The sequence below is a fragment of the Electrophorus electricus genome, chromosome 8 (genome assembly GCF_041902795.1).
Source record: "Electrophorus electricus isolate QZ-2024a chromosome 8, ASM4190279v1, whole genome shotgun sequence".
In the NCBI taxonomy this organism is placed as follows: domain Eukaryota; kingdom Metazoa; phylum Chordata; class Actinopteri; order Gymnotiformes; family Gymnotidae; genus Electrophorus; species Electrophorus electricus.
The window spans coordinates 291,100-313,870 of record NC_137504.1 but is presented as its reverse complement, the minus strand read 5'-3'; the positions used below and the strand labels follow the sequence as shown (position 1 = coordinate 313,870).

The 22,771-nt window shown below is 41.4% G+C and overlaps 1 protein-coding gene across 2 annotated transcripts; it reads right to left on the bottom strand.

Moving 5' to 3' along the window:
- Nucleotides 1–1,170: 1,170 nt before the first annotated feature.
- oatx (organic anion transporter X) lies at nucleotides 1,171–21,893 on the bottom strand. 2 transcript variants are annotated; one of them, XM_027026095.3, is made up of 10 exons: nucleotides 21,424–21,893; nucleotides 17,024–17,127; nucleotides 14,889–15,043; nucleotides 13,797–13,965; nucleotides 6,788–6,911; nucleotides 5,292–5,407; nucleotides 4,986–5,200; nucleotides 3,482–3,590; nucleotides 3,089–3,295; nucleotides 1,171–1,619 (listed from the first exon to the last, which is right to left on the bottom strand). In XM_027026095.3, exons 1-10 carry the CDS (start codon nucleotides 21,823–21,825, stop codon nucleotides 1,517–1,519), a joined length of 1,704 nt encoding a protein of 567 aa, XP_026881896.2. In that variant the 5' UTR covers nucleotides 21,826–21,893; the 3' UTR covers nucleotides 1,171–1,516. The 2 variants fall into 2 exon arrangements, with proteins under 2 accessions (XP_026881896.2, XP_081575096.1); XM_081718970.1 differs by lacking the exon at nucleotides 3,089–3,295.
- Between the last annotated feature and the right edge of the window lie 878 nt (nucleotides 21,894–22,771).

Genomic DNA, 22,771 nt, shown 5'->3' with positions numbered 1-22,771 from the left:
CATATACCCATAATATCCTTATAACTATTAGCAAGATTTATCTTGCTCCTACAACCAGTGCTGTAGTAGGTAGCTGTATCTCTTAGGTATGTTATATACCAGCGTATCATTCCAGAATTTAATTGATTGTGCATGTTGTTCTGCACTGTTTTAGTCTCTTTTGTCCCATATTATCACTACTTTGTCTCTGACCACAGGCCCACTGCTGCCTGGACACCTCCTGGACCACAGGCCCACTGCTGCCTAGACACCTCCTGGACCACAGGCCCACTGCTGCCTGGACACCTCCTGGACCACAGGCCCACTGCTGCCTGGACACCTCCTGGACCACAGACCCACTGCTGATTCAATACTACCTGGGTGCCAGACCACAAAAATATCCTGCCAGGAATATAGTTTGAGATCTGCTGTTTTGAGATTTGCTGTTTTATGTTGGCTATCCTCCTATCATTTGTGTTAGCTATCTTCTGATTCTTTGTCAGTGTTTGAATTCTTAAAACAGGACCATTGTTAGCTGGATGTTCAGGTATCGTACCACTCTCAGCACAGCAGGTTCCTGATAAACCCACATCAACTCAACACACACTACCATGCAACTACCAGTTCAAAGGTGATGTGTTGAGAGGCTGACAAATTGGACAAGACAACATAGATAGTTACAGTGAGTTACTGCCCAAAGACCTCCCCATGCCAGTCCTACAGCTGGATGTTAAAGAGAGCGGGCTGGGTGTGGGGCTAGCAACTCCACCCTGTAATAAACCTGCATTGCTACAGTGACTTTATAAAAGTTTATAATGACTTTTTGGATTGGGGAAAGGAGGGCAAAAGTTAGTAGCTTCAAAAACCTACAGTGAGCCCTCATCTGTAACTCACAAGGGAAAAGAAATCAGCCATGATGGAAAATGGAATAAACCTGGAGAAAACTGGAAAGTCACATGCAGGACCGGGATGTCTAGAGAGCTGTGGTCAGTGGTCTGAGCCCCAAACTGAGCCAAAGGACCTGAGAGAGAGCAGCACACTGGTGTAGAACAAGCCCTTAAGATAGCTGTTCCTATAATAGTAGACAGTGACTGATAGCTGTTCCTAACGGGAACTTATCTGATCTGAGAAGCTAAATAAAGGAGCTGAACTTTTCTGATATCTATCTATCTATCTATCTATCTATCTATCTATCTATCTATCTATCTATCTATCTATCTATCTATCTATCTATCTATCTATCTATCTATCTATCTATCTATCTATCTATCTATCTATCTATCTATCTATCTATCTATCTATCTATCAAGTAGATAGGTTCAGGTGCTGAAACAGAAAAATGGAAAATCAATATTCTTGCTCTAACCTTAAACTCAAAATCTAGAATTGAACACAAATCTAGAATTTAATGCAGAATCTAAACAAATCTTCACGGTGCACCTTTGTGTTGTATCTTCTCAAACTGCAGGTGTCATTTGAGGTGAATTTTACAGCTGTGGTTGTGAATCAGGTTTTGAGACAAGACTCCTGTCAGGTCTCAGAGGAAAGTGAGATGAGATTCACGTTCTTTTGTCGCCTGCTCCACCACCTCCAACTGCATGGCCTCATTCTGTGGCTCACTGCTTCGGCTGTTCCTTGCCCTGCAAACACAAGATGGTACATTTATCAGTAACGATGCAACTTCATAACACTTTAGCCAGAATGGTGGGAGGAACCGTAGAAATCCAATAAGACTGCGTACAGAAGCAGGTTTGCTGTGGCAAGATCAGAAGAGACACGTTTCTGAAGATTCAGTTCATTAAAAGGAATGAGACACGTACATAACCTCCATTACAAATGAAACTTACATCAATGTTTTCTTTATCATTAGATTATTCTTGCTTTTCTGAATTACAACAATTATTAATGTGGCAGTTGTAACTCAGTGGTTAAGGTCCTTGACTTGTAATCGGAAGGTTGCTGGTTCAAGCCTTGCTGCTGCTAGGCCCCTCAGCAAGACCCTTAATGCTCAAGTTACGTCATGATTGTAAGCTGCTTTAGATAAAAGTATCAGCTAAATGCTGTATATATCTTCATACAGCACTTGTGATGTTGGTTAAGATAAATTGTCTTTATCCAACCTTGTTTATGTTAGCTACAGGAAAACTCAAAACTAGTCACTGCTAGGTTGAGTTATTTTGCAGTGGAGTCTATTCAGTTTTTCACAGTCCATGGAGCAATTTGTGTCTAAGCCTACAGTCTTATTTTTATCCAGACAGAAAGCATATCGCTCCATTAACACCTGTGAATGACACTGATCTAGTTTTAGAAATTCAGAATTATTTGCAAAATCCTCACCAGTAGGTTCGTACACTAATAGTTGTATAACTGATTTTTTAATAGTGTTTCTGTTATATTTTTACTGAACATTTGCATACAAAACTTTAGTATTATTCAAAAGTTTAAATAATGTATTTTATAATATGTTCCCTGGGCTTTTAAATAAATTAAATGGGGCATTTCTTTAACCTTTCCTTGGGTGCAAAGGGTCTAAAGGGTGTAAAGGACATGGGTCACTTCCTGGTGTATGGGGTTAAAGGTCACTTCCTGGTATATGGGAGAATGGTTCACTTCCTGGTGTATGGGGTTAAAGGTCATTTCCTGATGTATGGGAGTATGGGTCACTTCCTGGTGTATGGGAGTATGGGTCGCTTCCTGGTGTATGTCGTTAAAGGTCATTTCCTGGTGCATGGGAGTATGGCACTGGACATGTCTGTAGATGTGGTACATCTCCACCCAGTCACTGCTACATCTCCACCCAGTCACTGATACACCTCCACCCAGTCACTGCTACATCTCCACCCAGTCACTGATACACCTTCACCCAGTCACTGATACAGCTCCACTTAGTCACTGATACAGCTCCACTCAGTCACTGATACACCTCCACCCAGTCACTGCTACATCTCCACCCAGTCACTGATACACCTTCACCCAGTCACTGCTACATCTCCACCCAGTCACTGATACACCTTCACCCAGTCACTGCTACATCTCCACCCAGTCACTGATACAGCTCCACTCAGTCACTGATATACCACCACCCAGTCACTGCTACATCTCTGCTTACCACTTCTTCTCCACATCTTCTATCGTGTCAGGCAGCGGAGTGCTGATGGTTTCTGGCAGCATAAAGGCGACGATACCAGCAAAGAGTGAAGAGCCGCCATACACAACACTGGGCAGAGCAGGAAACACCTCGTCCAGGATGAGAAAGGCTGGCGCAGCCATGGATCCAACCCGTGCCATGGTGGAGCAGAAGCCCATGCCAGTCTGCCTGCAGCAGGACTCAGAACATCTACTAGAGAACCATCTGCCACCAAATTCACTATTTATTGTGTTGGTTTTGTGCCTGTCAGTATTATCTCTTGTCTTGTGTTGCATGGCTTTTGAGAACCTGCAAGGAACATGTTTCCACATTCCTTCTACTGATCAGCAGCTGAGGGCCCTGGGTGAGACTGACCTGATGACAGTAGGGTAGAGCTCTCCAGTGTAAAGGTAGACACAGGTAAAGGAAGCAGAGGTGAAGGCCTTCCCAAGCACAGCAAGTGTTGTCCTTATGATCTGCATGTCTGTGAGGTGATCAATGTGATTAATGAGCTGATATGAGGCAAATACACTCCAGTAATGTGATTAATGTTATTAATGTGTTGATATGAAACAAATACACTCAATTCATGTGATTAATGTGCTTATATGTGGCATATACACTCCATTTATGTGATTAATGTGTTGATATGTGACATATACACTCCATTAATGTGCTGATTTGACGCATATACACTCCATTAATGTTGATGCCACTACAGTGTAACTGCAGGCAGATGATTTGAAATGAACAGCATAAGGCAGGTGTGTCACATTCAGGTGTGTCACTTAGGTGTGTCACACTCAGATCCTGCTGCACTGTAGGGTCCCTGTTCTTGAACACCCAGCTTAGTAAAAGGCTCAATAAATTTGCTGCTGAGGTGATTCTTGTGTAGATGTAACACTCAACCGGTAAGGGTTGGCACCAGGCCGAGGCCCCCTCTGGCCACCAGAGGGAGGCCTCGAGTCAACCGCGCCACTAATCAGGCTTAACACCCAACAGCTGGGCTAGACCTTATATAAGCCCAGTGACCCACTCATTTGGTGCTGGGTTTTTGATAAAGTTTTTAGCCAAGCTCCTAGCTGGTAACTCTGGGTATTGAGGTCTGTGAGCCCTTGTGCTATGCCTCTTTTCTGTTCTGCGAGGGTGTTTGTGTTTTTACACGTCCCCTCCCTTCTCCAGTTTTCCTGTCTCGAGTCTGTCTCTCTCCTGAGGCTCCCCTTAGCCATTCAAGTTCCTCCCTGTTTCCTGGTTTTGTTTGGGAGATTTTAGTTTGAGTTTTCCCTAGTGTATCGGGTTTGTCATTTCTTCCCGTGGCATCCTTTGTTCTTCCTTTTTCCATGAGCCCACCATTATTAGAGCATAGTTGCTCACCCAGTAGGCTATTGGTGTCATGACCTGAGTTCAAGCCCACCTTACACAACCCTGCTGTTATGGTGCATTGAAGTAGGTGTAACACTCAACCCTGCTGTTATGGTGTGGTTTAGTTGGAGTACCACTCAACCTTGCTGTCTACCAGAGCTGGAGCACCATACCATGGTCTGAGTCAGAGGTCTTCAAATCCTGGGGGGGGGGTTGTAATCACTAATAATTAATTGAATACTTACTGTGACCAAGAGATTGGTCACTTTGTTGTCGCACCAGTGTCTTAGCTAAAGGTAGGGTTCACATTTAAAGGCAAAATGCTGTTCCCAGCTGACCCAAATACATCAATAACAACACATGTACTCTGATACATAAATACACTAGAATTGCTACTTCAGTAAACCAACTAGTAAAAACAGGATTTCAGTCTTGTAAATGTGGGGACAGAGGGTAGTTTGTAAACCAAAGCACATTCATAACCACAACAGCTGTGTTAAACTAACATCTCTTTTACCTTTAGGGATAAAAATGTTGGCGAATATCACAGATGCTGAGGCCAAGAGACACATGGCCTGGGAGACGCGCCGACCCAGGAAACTGAGCATTGCCAGGACACCCAGTTTAGCAGGGAAATCCACTGCCCCAAATATGACCTGCATCAGATAGATGTTCACACCAAACTTCTGCAAGTCCATGGCCAGACCATAATATGCAAAACTGGTTGAGAACCTGTTGAGAGGGAACCAACTGTATTATTTTAAATGTTTTTGTAATTATTATTTGGCCACTAGGAATGTGGTTTAGATGGGAAGGTTCCTACCAGACCACCAACAGGCACATGGAGATTCTCCTCATGACTGGGGTACGTAGCAGGTCGTAGGCGGTGCGGTCCGTCCTGGGGGACTGCATTTCATTCTGCATATGGGACTGGAGTACCTACCATACACAAGAATTATTTAACAAACACATAAAACATTTTACATTACACATGTCTTTATTAAACAAATAAATTATTACACAACCAAGATAATCATGTGTATGGGAGCAAAAGAGAGCAGGATACAGGCACAAGCTGAACAGTTTAATGGAACACAAAGTAAAGTAAAACGCAATGATTATAATCACACTTGCACATGCACAGTGGGTCCCAACACAAACTTCCAAACAAAGACACGTGAAGAAACAAACGGGGAGGATTAAACACATGCACAATCAGGGCAGGGAATGAGTAACAGGCGGATGTGACAAATGTAGGTGAAGATGGACAGGAGCAGGTGGGCAGGGCTTAGACAGTACAAAAGACAGCATATGGCTCTGGAAGAGAAGGAGAAAATAAAAGGCACATAGAGAAGCAACAAGGCCAAGGGGTGCCATTACTGGTAATTGAACAAATATCAGAAACACACAGAGTGACCACAGAGTGACCTCTTGACAAGATGGACATTGGACTTCAGTTCAGGTAATGAGCTACAGTGAGTTTTACTTGCTCTATATAATAACCATAGTTTTGGGTATTTACTCTTCATACTGAAATCTGACATGATCTGGTCAGGTACAATTGTGGCCGTTTCTCCACATCAACAGGTAGGAGGGTAGAGGTGGGCAGGAAGAACTGGTTTGACCTCCAAAAACCAGCTAGAAAGTCTGTAACATTCTAGGGTTACGTTAGAGGTTTCTTTTGCAATTTTCATTTGTGTACGACACCACTACCGTCTCTGTTCACTTACATGGGAGAACGTTTTTAAAACCAAAGCGGGAGAAACCGTGAGCCTGGATAGATATAACCGGTTCTTAGAATTGAACTGTGCTGTAGGTGGATAGTTTAGTTGGGTGGACAGAACCAAGCATCAGTTATTTTGGTAGCACATATCTATGTTAGGGGTCATTCAGGACACACATCTGCAGTTGGCTGTGCCAAACATCTGGAAGTGTGATGAAGTGTGATGTGAAATTTACTGAAGTGTGGTGTGATGTGTGCTGAAGTGTAGTGAAGTGTGGTGAAGTGTGCTGTGATGTGTGGTGAAGTATGATGAAGTTTGGTGTGATGGGTAGTGAAGTGTGATGATGTGTGGTGAAGTTTGGTGTGAAGTGTGGTGTGGTGTGATGAAGTTCAAGTTCAAGTTTGGTTTATTTGTCACATACATAAACCAAACTTGAACTTGAACTTCATCACACCACACCACACTCCACACCAAACACTCCACACGAAGTGTGAAGTGTAGTGAAGTGTGGTGTAGTGTGTGATGTGAAGTGTAGTGAAGTGTAGTGACATGTGGTGTTGTGTGTTGTGAAGCCAAGCGTGAAGTGTGTCCACACCTGGAGAGTGAGCTTGTCTGCCATCTCAGGTCTTCCGTTGATCCTGGCCACTCGCTGGAGGTGACGCAGTGCCTCCTCGGGCCTGTCGACCAACAGGAGCCAACGAGCCGACTCAGAGTACCACCTTCAACACACATGCAGAGTGTTTACACACACACACTCACACTGCAAACATTTTGTGCATGCATACACACAACCTACATACTCATTGCTTACACAATCCATACACACACCTCACAAGCACACTGCACACCCACTGTCTGCACACATATACTACAACTACATACTCCTGCATCCACACACACTGTATACACACTGCATGGTCACTACACACACACACACACACACACACACACACACACCTGAGCTAGCAATCAGCACAGGCTTGGTTAGAAATACCTGGTTTACATGTTTGAAATGTGAATCAACATTACAGTTTTTATTACATTCATACATAGTTATTACATTCATAGTTCAATAAGGAATTCACTTTTTGAAAACTCTTCAAACAGGTAATCTCAGCCTAATATGCACTAAAGCACCACAACATTTCTTAAACATCTTAAAACCAGCTCAGTGCACCAGAACACTATTATTTTACGTCTAGCAGATGCTTTATGCAAAACAAGTTGTGACCAAATACAGTTAAAGCGAATAAGGGTTAAGGGTCTTGCTCAGGGTCCCCACAGCAGCAACATGACAGTGGTGGGTAATGAACTGGCAACCTTCTGACTATGTTCGCAGTATCTTATATGGTGATCTACCCCACTAACAAATGCACCTTACCAATAAACACAATGTTTAATTTGTAGCATCTTTTTTAACTAAGGTTATACTGAACTTTTTGCACCAGCTTGTCAGTGATAGACCATGGGTTATCACATGGGTTATCGCATGGTCTGTGATGGTGGCTCTTGTGACAACAACTCTTACTCTCCTGTGAACACCACCACAGTGGAACCACGGATCAGTGGAACCACGGTGGAGAGAGTACATAGTTTCAGGTACCCTGGTGTTCACATCTCGCAGGACCTGTCCTGGTCCCGCCATACCAACTCCCTGGCAAAGAAGGTTCGTCAGCGTCTTTACCACCTCAGATGCCTAAGGGACTTCAGACTGCCCTCCAAGGTACTGCGGAACTTCTACACCTGCACTATCGAGAGCATCCTCACGGGGAACATCACAGTCTGGTTTGGGAATAGCACCAAGCAGGACAGACAAGCACTCCAAAGGGTCATGCATTCAGCAGAGCGCATCACTCACACGGAACTTCCTGACCTGCAGACCATCTACTACAAGCGGTGCCAGACCAAGGCCAGGAGGATTGTGAAGGACCCCACCCATCCTAAAAATAGGCTCTTCTCTCTGTTGAGGTCAGGGAAGTGCTTTCGCTCCCTGAAGACCAAGACAGAGACTGAAGAGGAGCTTCTTCCCACAGGCCAATCGGGCCCTGAATCAGGGAAACTGATAAACTGTGGGGACCACCACCACCATGTAACATAACTGTAAATATGTTCAATTACCACCATGTAACATAAAAACTGTAAATATGTCATTTTACAAGATGGACCTGTACATTCTGTACATTGCGTACATACATATACACACAACCATATACATTGTACATTGTGTATATAAACATAATATACATATATTGTACATACATTGTTAATATATTTTGTACATATATAGAATATATATTTCTCTGTACACCCCTGTTTTTTTCCTCAGTTTGGACAGAGCACTCTCAACCATTTCACTGCGAGTTATACTGTGTATGTGACAAATAAACCAAACTTGAACTTGAAACACACATTTTTACCCCTCACCCCTACCTCCTCAATACTCCTTTCCTTATACTCCTCTCTACACTCCTCTCCTTATACTCCTCTCTACACTCCTCTCCTTATACTCCTCCCCATACTCCTCTCCTTATACTCCTCTCTACACTCCTCTCCTTATACTCCTCCCCATACTCCTCTCTACACTCCTCTCCTTATACTCCTCTATACTCTTCTCTATACTCCTCTCTTTATACTCCTCCCCATACTCCTCTCTATACTCTTCTCCTTATAGTTCTCTCTATACTCCTCTCTACACTCCTCCCCTTATACTCAACCCTATACCTTGTCCAAACATTATTTCTTCTTCTTCTTCTCTCTCTCTCTCTCTCTCTCTCTCTCTCTCTCTCTCTCTCTCTCTCTCTCTCTCTCTCTCTCTCTCTCTCTCTCTCTCTCTCTCTCTCTCTCTCTCTCTCTCTCTCTTTCTCTGCTCATGTATGTTGTGTACCTGCGTTGACCTCTCAGTCCAGCATGCTCCTTTGATGAGTCCATGTCAGTATCAGTACTTCAGCACCAGGTTGTGTCTGACTGAGATTGGAAACAGCGGTGTACTTACATCGGCTATTTCTCAGTGTGTCAGCGATCTGTTCATTCAGAAATGCTTATCAGTTGTTTCAGTGTAGCTTTTCAGCTGCTGTTGTAGCAGAAGTCGATGTTTTATACAGTATTGAACATTCAGTTTTCATTTCCAGCATGCTGTGAATAAGCATTTGTACATGAGACAAGAAATAATAATAAAAATAATTTTCATATGGGAAAGCTTGTATGTGCAAAGACTGTAAGCATTTTAGCCTCCTGACTATGAGCAGTTCAATTGTGTCCTCTCTAGAGTACATATTTAGACTTAAATATCTCCCACACCAAACATACTACTGCGTTAACTCCTTTTGCGCTTTAAAGAGGACATTTAGAACTTTTAAATGATACCAATGTTATGGGGGTTTTGGCAAGTTCCTCTTTAAAGAAAATGGTGTCTATCAGCACAAGCTGCTTTTATGGAAAGAAGAAAAGTAAGTGTTTATTAATTATCATTGAGCAAATTTTGTCTTGAAATGTTGTTGTCATGTTTTATATGAATCTCCTAAGAACACTTTAAACCATTTTTTAAAGTAATATAACATTATATTATGATGATAGGATAGTGTTTAAAAAATGTCCTACACAGTGGACATTTGTACATTACCTACATTTTGTTCTCTGTATTTTCAACTGAAGGAAGGGATTTACTGTCAGAGGAAGAGAGAATGTTACTGCGAATTGAGTTGTCTGATGAGGAAGATCAAGAGGCATTTTTGAGGCAGAGACAGAGGACTCAGAGAGCTCAGAGGATGAAACTGTCAGAGCAAGCAAAGAACATCCAGTCGCTGTTCACTCTGGGGCAGGACTACACACTGACTTTATATTCTCAAGATAATATATTACCATATACATATAGATTTTTACTTACATTTTTTCACAAAAATGATTTATTTTGATCATTAATTGTAACAATAATTTAGACTAATAGTGGCAGAATCCATGACCAAAAATCTATTCTATAAACTAAGAAATTCCATTAAGATTGTCAATGACCTTGATATTTCAGATGAGGACAAAAGCAGAGACCTCTTGTGGAAAGTTAGGCCCCTTCTGAACAAAGTGAGGCAAGGATGTCTAAACCAGCTTAGAACAGGAAAATTGTCCATTGATGAGCAAATGATTCCATTTACTGGTCGCTGCCCAATTCTCCAGTATGTACCAGGCAAACCATACCCGACTGGATTGAAGGTGTTTGTCTTGGCCACACCAAGTGGTATGGTCTTAGATTTTGTGGATTACCAAGGTAAGAACACCTTTAGAGCCACAGAGGGATTGGGCATTGGAGAACAAGCTGTCCTTCATTTGGCAGAGACTGTTTCCAGAGGAACCCACCTGTTTTTTGACAGGTTCTTTACAAATGTCAATCTCCTGGACACCATGATGGAGAAATGCTTGGGAGGTACAGGAACTCTCATGAAGAACAGAATTCCAAAGGAGTGCAACATTATAGGGGATCAGGCCACCAAAAAGAAAGGAAGAGGGGTATCTAAGATGGTGGTCAGACGAGATCCTGAACTTGCTGTCATCAAGTGGTTTGACAAGAAACCAGTGGTCATGGCATCCTCTGCTTATGGCATTGAGCCACAGGACACATGCAATAGATGGTCTAAGAAAGAGAAAAGGTATGTCCAGGTGTCAAGACCAGTGGCAATTGTTGAGTTAAAAAAAAAACATGGGTGGTGCGGACATGGCTGACAGGATGCTAAGTTTCTATAGGATGGCCATTTGCACTCGGAAATGGACAGTGCGTACAATTTTCCACTTTTTTGATTTGGCAATCACAAATGCATGGTTTCAGTATAAGACTGACTGCCCTGTTCTGTGAAGGAAACCACTGAAGTTCCTTGAATTCAAATTGCTCCCTGATGTGCAGATGATTACTCAGGTCCAAGTAGGAATCTCCAGTGAGAGTGAAGATGACTACACTCCCCCACATCAAAAGTGGAAACCTCAGCCAAATGCAGCTCTAAGACACTATGGGGCCATCCAGCTCCCAGAGATGGTAGATGAAACATATGCATCAAGGTGTCACAAGTCTGGTTGCAACAGCAAATCATATGTGATGTGTACAAAGTGCAAGCTCTTCCTCTGTGTTTCAAAGAAAGGGAATTGCTTTTTGAAATATCATACTCTATAAACATAACTCCATAACAGGAAAATACAAACACTAGACATAAACTAGAAAAGAGTTACATATAGATTAGCTCAGCTGATGGTAGTTTTCATCTTAAATCTTATGACAACCTGGTATTTTCTTTGGGATTGATTTACTGTGATTATGATTGAGTTTCATAGGTAGCATGTTCAGATGTCCACCGTAGTGGAACACATTATATTTTTAAAGTAAAAACATTTTTAAAAATAAAAATGTTTTCAGTATGCTCATTGCCTTCCAAACAATTGGGGAAGTTTTTTTTTAAAATGAATTCCAAGATTATTTTCCTGGTAGTCAGGAGGATATAAACATGTTAATTGACTGCATTTTTTGTGAAGACAACTTTAATTAATGATATAGTTCACAACAGGCGGATGTTGTGCTGATTGTGTTTGGAGTTTTGAAATTGTGACTACAGATTGGAGATTTTCGAGGGTCTAATGATGCAGTGATAAAAAGCGGCTGCGCCAGTCACACCAGCGGGACAAAGCGGAATCCGCGAGCGGCGGTTCCGTTAGCTAACGGCCCTTTAAGGGCTCGGTTGATTCACGAGAAGCGTTTAATGAGCCACATCTCCAGGGAGGAGGGGAAGGCTGAAAGAGTTGTGTTCGTGTGTGAACAGGAAGAGAAGGCACCGCACGTGCTTCAAAAGGAAAACAAAAGTGACGGGTCTTTGAGGAAATGTAGAGACTCACCCGCCGCGAGACGCGGGCAACGTGAGGCGCTTTAAAGGTGTGCGACGTCCTTTCAGTCCCGGAGCACCTTGACGGAGCATGGGTGAAGATACTAGTTATATATGATGTGCGGTGTTTGGCACACTGAAGCATGTTTTATCAGCGTGTAAGGCCAGTTTGTCGCAGTAGCGATATACATGCAAACATAATGAGTGTGTTTATTAACGTTTATTAACGCTTTGTCTGGTAGTGATGCAAACAGCGATTATGTTTGTGTGACAGGAACAGAGAGCACGAGATTAAAGGTCCTGTATGAAACTCTAATGGTTTAGAATAGGATATTTGACATCATGTGTATATTTATAAAAAAACATATTTATTATTGTCACGGAACGCTCCCCCCACGAGTCACATGGTACGGCCTTCCGCGTGCAGGATTCACCATTGTTTGTAGCCACACCCTCCGTGATGGCACACACCTGTGCAGGGGTTGATGCGTTACTGTGAAGTGTTTGTCTGTCTATTTAAACCCCCGCCTGTTTGTGCTTCAGCGTTGGCCATTATTAATGTCATTATTCGTATTGCTGTCATTATTACTGTTAGTGTCGATGTCGTTTACTATTGTCGTTGTCGTTTCTTATGTCCATGTTAGTGTAAACGTTAAACGCCACTGTTTCTGTTAGTGTTTAAACTGTATGTTCATGTTCACCGTTGTCCTTCGTGTTTTATGTCATTAAATGTTTCACAACGTCAAGGGAGTCTGTGCGTCCTGCTCTGCGCCCTGCGGCACTCGGGCCAACGTTACAACTATAATAATTGTACTGTAAATCACGTTAAATAAATGCATCAGAAAATATGCCATTTCTTCAAAATATTATATTTTACCACAATTTCGCAATGGCAATTTCAAAAACAAAACTCTAGTCACTCTATCACTGCAACAATACCATAAATTATCTATATATCTCATAGTAAATATACATATATTCTTACATATGCATGCATATTAACACGTTATAGTGACCAACAACTATGTAACTGTCGATCAGTCTTGTGTTTGCTTTTGAACTTGTGTTTGCAAGTTGAACAGTTTTTAAATTAATTTTCAAGCATGTGTAAAATGGGGCTGTAAATACAGAGTTCTGTATGAGTTGGAGTGCTGATATATTTGGAGACAAGTAGTTACTGAATGTATTTTGTGCAGAAACAATGGCTGTGTCACTACACATTAATACTATTATGTATATAACACTACTAGAGTTAGTTACTGAACTTAATAGTATGGGTTTGGGGTGTTAGTACACAAAATATTAATGTACTACTTTGTTTCGTACTAACAGGAAATGATGCCAACATATGTAATTGTAAGCTATAGTTTTTCTTTGATCAAAGAAATGGACTAGTGTAATGTCACCCAAGTGAAGAGTTTAGTGCACTTAGACCAGTGTAATATGAACTGACTGAAGAGTTTAGTGCACTTAGACCAGTGTAATATCAACCAAGCGAAGAGTTTAGTGCACTTAGACCAGTGTAATATCAACTAAACGAAGAGTTTACTGGACTTAGACCAGTGAAATATCAACCTAGTGAAGAGTTTAGTGCACTTAGACCAATATAATATCAACCTAGTGAAGTTTTGAAAGTTTGAGCATAAAACTGAGAAATATATGTAACCGGTTATAAAACAACAACAAAACAAATAACCATCTTATTTTGTTCAATAAGAACCCATGGTGATCTAACCCTCAGAGCAGACTCACCAGCTGTAGAGGAAGACGAGGAAGAAGGGGCTACAGACGGCCACGTGCAGCAGACGCCAGTCCTTCAGGCTGTAGGCCACAGCTGCCAGGATCACCTGACCAAAGGTGAAGACAATGGAGGACATGGTGCCAACCATGGTGCGGTGCCTGGTGGGGATCCACTCCACCTCTGTACACACGCACACACACACACCTCAATTACTGATAGGGTTAGAGTGTACACACACACACGCACGTGCACACACATGCGCGCACACACTTGCGTGCACACACACCTCACTTACTGTGAGGGTTAGAGCGCGCACACACACACACACACCTCACTTACTGAGAGGGTTAGAGCGCACACATACGTCACTTACTGAGAAGAGTTAGCACCATTTTAGAAAATTTTCTAAATTTTCTTAGAAAATTTTTGTTTGAGAAGAAAATGACTAAAAATTCTTGAACAACACAGGCAATGAGCGATGTTCTCTGCACTAGTATATAGAGAAACTATACTATATATAGTATATAGAGAAACTATCTTACTGTAAATGTAAATATTTAATATTTTCTGCTCTTTTTACTAACCTTTTTTTTTTTCCAAGAAAAAACATCAACCGTATGACGGACATACCCCAAAATTACAAACAACCAACTAAACAACTGACTAACTAAACAACCTTCTGTAGTACTTGTAGTACCCCTGACTTAATCTGACTGTGTGTTCCTAGCACTGACACACCAGACCCCATAATTAAGGGCTGTGTAGTCACCAATGAGTAGAAAATCAGGTATAAAACAATGTACATTTAAATGTGGCTTGTTCAGAATCTCAAGTCTGTAACTGACAACCACCGTCTTTAATTGTTTTATCTTTTATTGTGTTTTTATTTCACTATTTAGTCTTATTTACTGCTACTCTAGATAATAAATGAGTAAAATGAGTAATAATAAATGAGTAGAAAGTAAATGACTAGTGTTTTCATGTCTTTAGCAGGGTTGGCGTGTTACGGGCTTCCAGTATTTCCAGTATTTGTTTTCTTGGTGTAACTCTTCTGAGAGGTTGGGGCAGGTGGGGACAATGAGGGTAAATGTAGTGGCACTTACTGAGAGAGAAGGCATTGAGGATGACCCCCGACACGGACATTCCTGTCAGAAAACGGAAAATGCAGTAGGCCAGGTAAGATGTGGAGAGAGATGTGAAGGTGCCCAGTACAGCCAGCTGGAAATACGACCAGAGGAGCATGACCTTACGTCCAAACCTGAAGATAGAGAGACCGCAAAGAAAGGAGAGAGAGAGAGAGAGAGAGAGAGAGAGAGAGAGAGAGAGAGAGAGAGAGAGAGAGAGAGAGAGAGAGAGAGGAGGGAGAGAGAGAGAGAGAGAGAGAGAGAGAGAGAGAGAGAGAGAGAGAGAGAGAGAGAGAGAGAGAGAGAGAGAGAGAGGAGAGGGAGAGAGAGAGAGAGGAGAGAGAGAGAGAGAGAGAGAGAGAGAGGAGAGAGAGAGGAGGGAGAGGGAGAGAGAGAGAGAGAGGAGAGAGAGAGTGAGAGAGAGAGAGTGAGAGAGAGGAGAGAGAGAGAGAGAGAGGAGGGAGAGGGAGAGAGAGGAGAGAGAGAGAGAGAGAGGAAGAGAGAGTAGAGAGAGAGAGAGGAGGGAGAGGGAGAGAGAGAGAGGAGAGAGAGAGAGAGGGAGAGGGGGAGGGAGGGAGAGAGTTAGAGAGAGGAGAGAGAGAGAGTGAGAGAGGAGAGAGAGAGAGAGAGAGAGAGAGAGAGAGAGAGAGAGAGAGAGAGGGAGAGGGAGAGAGTGAGAGAGAGGAGAGAGAGAGAGAGGAGGGAGAGGGAGAGAGAGAGGGAGAGAGAGGAGAGAGAGAGAGGAGAGAGAGAGAGGAGTGGGAGGGAGAGGGAGAGAGAGGAGAGAGGGAGAGAGTGAGAGAGAGGAGAGAGAGAGTGAGAGAGAGAGTGAGAGAGAGGAGAGAGAGAAAGAGGGAGAGAGAGAGAGGAGAGAGAGGAGTGGGAGGGAGAGGGAGAGGGGGAGGGAGTGAGAGAGAGGAGAGAGAGAGTGAGAGAGAGAGAGAGAGAGGAGAGAGAGAAAGAGAGAGAGAGAGGAGAGAGAGAGGAGTGGGAGGGAGAGGGAGAGGGGGAGGGAGAGGGAGGGAGAGAGAGTGAGAGAGAGGAGTGAGAGAGAGAGAGAGAGGGAGGGAGAGTGAGAGAGGGGGAGGGAGACAGCAAAGACAACAATGAGATCAGAGAGACAAATTTGTAACAAATTCCTTTCATATATTCCTACAAATGAATTATTACATTACACTCTCCCTTTGTAATCTTAAATGATTATTGCTTCAGTTTATTTGTTTACTAGTTTGTTTATATTCTATTTTATTTGTTTCCTTCAATTTATTTATTATATTTTCAATGATAAATTGACTCAACCACCATACATTGTAGAGCTTTGGCAAAATATATTTGACCTGTCATGTTAATAAATCTGAGAGAGAGAGAAAGAGAGAGAGAGAGAGAGAGAGAGAGAGAGAGAGAGAGAGAGAGAGAGAGAGAGAGAATGAGAGAGAGGGAGAGAGAGAGAGAGATATGAATGTGTGGAGGCAGAATAAAGACCAGTTGGTGTTTAATAAAGGTTATAAGCACCAGAGAGCCTCATCCCAGATCAGTGGAGCTGGAATTAACAGAGAGAACCTGATCTCAGAACAGTGGAGCTGGTATTAACAGAGAGAACCTGATCCCAGAACAGTGGAGCTGGTATTAACAGAGAGAACCTGATCCCAGAACAGTGTAGATGGTATTAACAATGCAGTGTGGTGAACAGCGTCTTTGAAGTGTCGTGATTTCCTTTAGTTTTCTTTTTTGTTTACAAACACTAGAAAGCAACATTTCAAGAAATCCAAATCATAATTAGATTTTTAGAAAAGAATAAAAGAATATAAAATGACTTCAATAAATGTTTGAACACATGACAAGTTGACATGAATATTCCATTTTAAAAAAATTAAAAAATAAATAAATGAATATATATGTTTCAGAAGCTAGTGTTTAATTTTACATACAATATATGAGGACTGATGTGAGTGTGTGATCTTGGGTGACATGTTAGAATATTTTAAAGAAAAATCCTGTTTCCTAACTGTGAGTGAACATATGTGTGAGCAAATGTCCTAATCACACTGTAAGGAGTGGGGACCATGGGTGGGACTACAAAGTATGTGTGTGTGTGTGTGTGTGTGTGTGCTCACCTGTCGGACAGTCCGCCGAACAGAATGGCACCTGTCAGCACTCCACCCATGTAGATGGTCTGGCAGAGCTGTTTCATTGGCCGGAGACTGCACACCAAATCCCACTAACAGAGCAGATGTCATTTTAGTAGGGAGCTCTTTAAAAAGGAAGCATTGACCTCTTGCAAACGCGCAGGGACAAGACACTTCCTGGACTGGATCTGACATGAAACCTGGACAGTATGTGTCCAGAAGGACACAGAACCTGCCTACTTCACTCTAAGAAACTTAACATTGTTATTATAACTACAGTAGAGCACTATACTGCCATGCCTTTGACTCAGTCTGCTCCAGTATTGTACAAACAGCTGTACGTCATTACCTTTGACCCAGTCTGCTCCAGTATTGTACAGACAGCTGTCCCTCATAACCTTTGACCCAGTCTGCTCCTGTATGGTACAGCTGTACCTCGTTACCTTTGACCCAGTCTGCCCCAGTTCCAGTGACAGTACAGAATTGACTATTTGGAGACAGTGCTGTCATAATTATTGTCCTTATGGACCTAAATGGAGATGTGATAGTTTTCAGAAAGTAGGTGGAACATCTTCCATCTTCATGTGTTATTATATTGTGTATTATATTATATACAATCTGAAACTGAGGCACTAAAACTGAAAATGATTGACTTTGACATACATATCGAGAGGTACTAGAGAAGCCAATCACTACTGTGGAACTCAGTCACACGTCCTGGACCAGATGGTCTTATCCATCTGAGTTAAAAAATGGCACATAGCAGCCCCTCTATTAATGGACATGTTTAAAGAATCATTGGATTTTGGTTGTTTTCCTCAAACTCTCGCCTCCTGTTCCCTCCTTTCTATACAGACGACCTCCTTTGTTGTCCAACATGCCGGTCTCTGCTGAGCTAACACCCATCTTTTATCATTTTGCCAAATATCTGGATACAAACTGAGCTTCCATAAAAGTGAGATATTTCCTATTCATACAGCTGCTAAGAACTATCCTCTAAACAACCCACCCTTTAAAATTGCCCAACATAGATTTGCATATCATGGAGTACGTTCCACATACGTTTGAAGGCCTTTACAAAGCTAACTTCATACGCCCACGCCCTCCTCTTCATCTGAGAAGAACACTGCTCTGTGTTCAGTCTATCTTTAGTTATATTAGAATGTGCACACAAGTGTGTACACTAGAATGTGTACAAAAATTTTCTGTTTTTGCAATGTAATTCAATATAAAAAGGTTCACTCTACCTATTACACAAATGCTCGGTTATCTGTGCTCTATGATGGTGTTTCACCAGCCTGTGATGGGTATCAGCAATCTCCTGTAAACCTCATACACACGTTCTGGCTTTGTCCATTTCTACATGATGATTGGACAGAGAGTTTTAATAGATTAATACTCTTTTAGAGATGACTGGGGATAGATTAATACTCTATCAGAGATGACTGGGGATAGATTAATACTCTATCAGAGATGACTGGGGATAGATTAATACTCTATCAGAGATGACTGGGGATATAATAATACTCTATCAGAGATGACTGGAGATAGATTAATACTCTATCAGAGATGACTGCAGATAGATTGATACTATATCAAATATGACTGGAGATAGATTAATACTCTATCAGAGATGACTGGGGATAAATTAATACTCTATCAGAGATGACTGGGGATAGATTAATACTCTATCAGAGATGACTGAGGATAGATTAATACTCTATCAGAGATGACGGGATAGATTAATTAAGTTTAAGTGTTTGTTTGGGGGGGAGTGTTTGTTTGGGGTCCTTCCTTCATTATCCTCCCTCTCTACATCTAAAAAAAGGTCTTATTCTTAGCCAACAGGGGCTGGCTAGAGGATTAATTACATTAAGCCCTCAGGACAGACAATAACCCTTCAGGTCAGAAAATAACCCCTCAGGACAGACATTAAGCCCTCAAGTCAGACAATAACCCCTCAGGTCAGACAATATCCCCTCAAGTCAGACAATATCCCCTCAGGACAAACAATAACCCCTCAAGTCAGACGATACTCTTCTCACAGTTAATGGAACTGAAGCTTCTGGTTGTCTGATCGATGCACCTCAGCAGCTGAGAACAGAACACACTACATGCTAAAACAGAATGTATCCTGCGAGTGTCTCTGTGTATAAGCTGTGTGTCTTAATTGTAAAGATACCTGAGTTCCTTAAAGGACTCTGTAGAAATGTAACTTCATTCATTCATTCATTCATTCATTCACCCGGGGCCAGAACAGAATGCGCCTACATCTAGGTGCAGAGGCCCCACATCTCATTAGTGTACGACTACAAGCCACATCAAAATCATAAAATGTACTGTGTCAAGACTGCTGATATCATAAATATTTTTCTTTTGTCTATTGAAAATACATTCAATACCCCATCCAATATAAAACAGGGAAATCAGACCGTTGCAAGATCTTTGCAAAATACTACAAAAGAGAAGCATGCAGGTCATTGTGCTGAAGTTTCTCTCCGTGGGTTGTTTCTGCTTCTCCTCAGCACTGTCTGTCTGTGTTAGTTGGAGTTCAAGCAACAGGAGACAACCCAAAGTAGTTTATTCATCTGACAAATTGATCAGCTGGCTGATTGAATTTTGGATTTTCACTAAATAACAATAAAGCAAAATTAGACACTTTAAAATTATTTTTAAAAAAATGAAAGCCTATAGATAATTAAACAATTGTTTGATTTTCATGATCAAGCATTGCGTTATATTCTCAGTGTTGAAAGTTTCTTTGTTTTAAGAAGACAGCTGGCTCAGTGGGAGACTGCACTCTGGATGCAGGAGGTGTGCTTCATCTGGGCTGGACGCACAGAGGTGGTGAGGGAATATACCACGGGGCTCTTGGGGGGGTTGGAATATATCACAAGGTTCATGTTGCAGGAGTGCAGTGTCATCAAGGCTATGTTGCATGAAGCCATGCTTGGTTTTATTTTTATTCTGTTGAATCCCTGAACCCCATCTGTGCAGAGGGGTTTAAAACTGCACCTGCAGTGAAATGAACTGATAAGGAAGGAAGATGTGATCACTAGTCCACTTTTATACCTCTGAACTCACTGAGAACAAGAAACATTAAACAATAATACACACAGGTTTAAGAGTTTTAATGACCATGGGCCACACACATTAAACAAAAACAGACTAAAATTCAATTCTCCTCACACAAAGAGACTTGTACCTTATTAAAACATTCTCGTTTTGTGGCCTGTGGTCATTAAAACTCTTAAACCTGATCTGGTGTTTCTGCTTCTAATTTCTTTACTATAACTGAATGTTATATTAAATGAAAATTAAAATGAAATTGTCCAATTGGAATGAATTGAAAGAATATGCCACAATATAAATATTTGTATTAGATTTGAATCGAATTTTTTATGTTTACAATGTCAGGAGGAGAAACAGAATCTGCAGTTAACTGACAGATGATCACTTCTTGATTATCGGTCATCTCTGTCTGTGAAAACATAAAGTGTGCAGAAGATATGTGCCGTGATCACTCCCTTTAGCTTACGCTCATTCACTGACTGAGAAACTATGAATGAGGAACCAACTTGAGGCGAATAAGACGGTGTGAATAAATAGCCAAACGATTCACAAGCTGTGAATAATCAACTAATATTGTCCTCCAATGATCATAGTCTAAACAATATCAGTCTTAAAGGGTCTGAACCAGAGGCAAGAGTTTACACTGCTAAACAACTTCTATAAACTACCAGGGTTTCCACATCTGGGAACTGTAATATCTCTGCCTGCACACATTAGTGTATCAATAACTTGACTAAATTCACATTCTCATTATCAAAGCCCTGCGCAGTGATATTTTGTAGAGCTGGAATATCAAGGTCTGGAAAACAGGCTACTACACTATAAACTTAACCAATATATTAATTATATAAACAATGTATAAGACCAAAAGGTTTATATAGTCATTTATATCTACTCCTAGTTTTTTACAGTCAGAATCATCTAAAATATTTGTAAATTCTGCAAATGACAGGAATCAAACTACTAAAATTCATTTGCATTTATGTGTATTTGTTGTGATACTCTTAAATGAATTTACATACTACGTCAATATCATCTGATTAAAATGAAAATTCAGTGATATATCTTATATGTTCTGTACTACTTTAAAGTCTGCCATTTTTAGCACATTAATAGCTCTTTTTTTTCTGAATAACCAATAAAGTATAATCGTAACTACAGCCAAATGTAGACTACTGTTATATTCAAACAGTGGTAGGTGTTGCTGTATCTCTTTGGGGCCAGATTATTTAGATGTGATGGGAAGATTTTGCATTGGTTTTCCAAATTCTGTTAGAAATGTAAGACCTAATGACAAAATAATCCTTCACACTTACTTCAGACACTATTGTTGAGAGAAAATCAGTCTTCTCATATGTCCACCCTTCAACACAGGTCTCAGTCACATTTGTGTGTTGTCCATGGTGACTAATATTTTCACCAAGAAGGTGCCATTGTGCATGAACATATCTGGTGCATTTCGATAATCCAGAACCCTCCAGTGGAATGAACGCGGGGAGTAAAGAAACTATGTTTTGTTCAGTCACAGAATTGTTGGAAGCGCCTGCGAGAGCCGTAACATTCGGTATTTTACAATAATGTCGCGGAACCCCTGCAGTGAAGTTATTGAGTAAATTCTGACTGGCCATCAGAAGACTCGGGATTGAGAGCAAAACGACATGGATAATCTGGAAGCGTCCAAACCCGCCAGCGTCGTTTAGAAGATCAGTAAACCCCATGTCAGACTTCTGTGCAGTGGCGTTCACAAAACCATTCCACGGGCACTTTTGCTGGGTGCAAATTTAATATCTTGTGGAGTCCTTCACTCCTCCTTTCAGACAAGCTGTTTCAACATCATTTAAAAACAAATAACCTGTAAGACCCCTGCAATGATTAATTTTGGAGTTAATGTTTGTCAAATGACCGGTCACATTCCAATCTCTAAACAGAAACATCTGCTCAGTGTTTCTGAAAAAAATGAAACTGTCCAGTTTTTCAAATCATATAAGCTCAAATGAGGGATGCATGCTTATAGAAATGTTAGAAGTGCTGGCTGTGGACCGACATTGTTTACCCTCTGGCTCTTTTAGGTTTTATCCCTTATATTTGGCTCAGACTTTTTAAATCTGAATCCAAAAGTCTGGAAACCCCTGCCAGGGAATTTCTGTAAAGAGCTTGTGGAAGAAAAGTTGGGTGCCCAAGAGACAAGGCACACGTGGCCTACAGCACGACCTATTGGACCATTATTAAGGAATGAACTCTTTACTCTGTGCTTCTGCATGATACACTTATAGAATCATTCACTCCCAAACTCTGATCTTGGGGTTCAAAGATTGTACATTTTATATTACACCTCTCAACAAAGCTTTTTGAAGATGAAACACATAAACTGGTCATTACATCTAAAGTCAATGGTAAAGTTATCCTTCACTGTGGGCACTAAGTCCACAGTTATAAACATGACCTAGAACCCGACGAACACACAGACAGGGAACAGAGGGGGGGGGGCTTCATTTATCACTGACTGAGAAGATCTGGAACATGGCTCAAGGGTGTTTGTTACATAAGCAAGTCTCCACAGAGGGTGTAAGCAAATTAGTGATCTGTATTTGTGATGCCCAAAGAGAGCATAAATAAAGATCATATTTCATATACTATGAAATTTGCTAATACACATGTAATTAA

Coding starts and splice junctions, on each gene's coding strand:
- oatx (XM_027026095.3), bottom strand. CDS start 21,825: ATGGGGTTTACTGATCTTCTAAACGACGCTGGCGGGTTTGGACGCTTC. Junction 13,966..14,888: donor CCTCAATGCCTTCTCTCTCA/GTAAGTGCCACT, acceptor GCGTGTGTACAG/AGGTGGAGTGGATCCCCACC. Junction 5,408..6,787: donor CAGACAAGCTCACTCTCCAG/GTGTGGACACAC, acceptor TGTGTATGGTAG/GTACTCCAGTCCCATATGCA.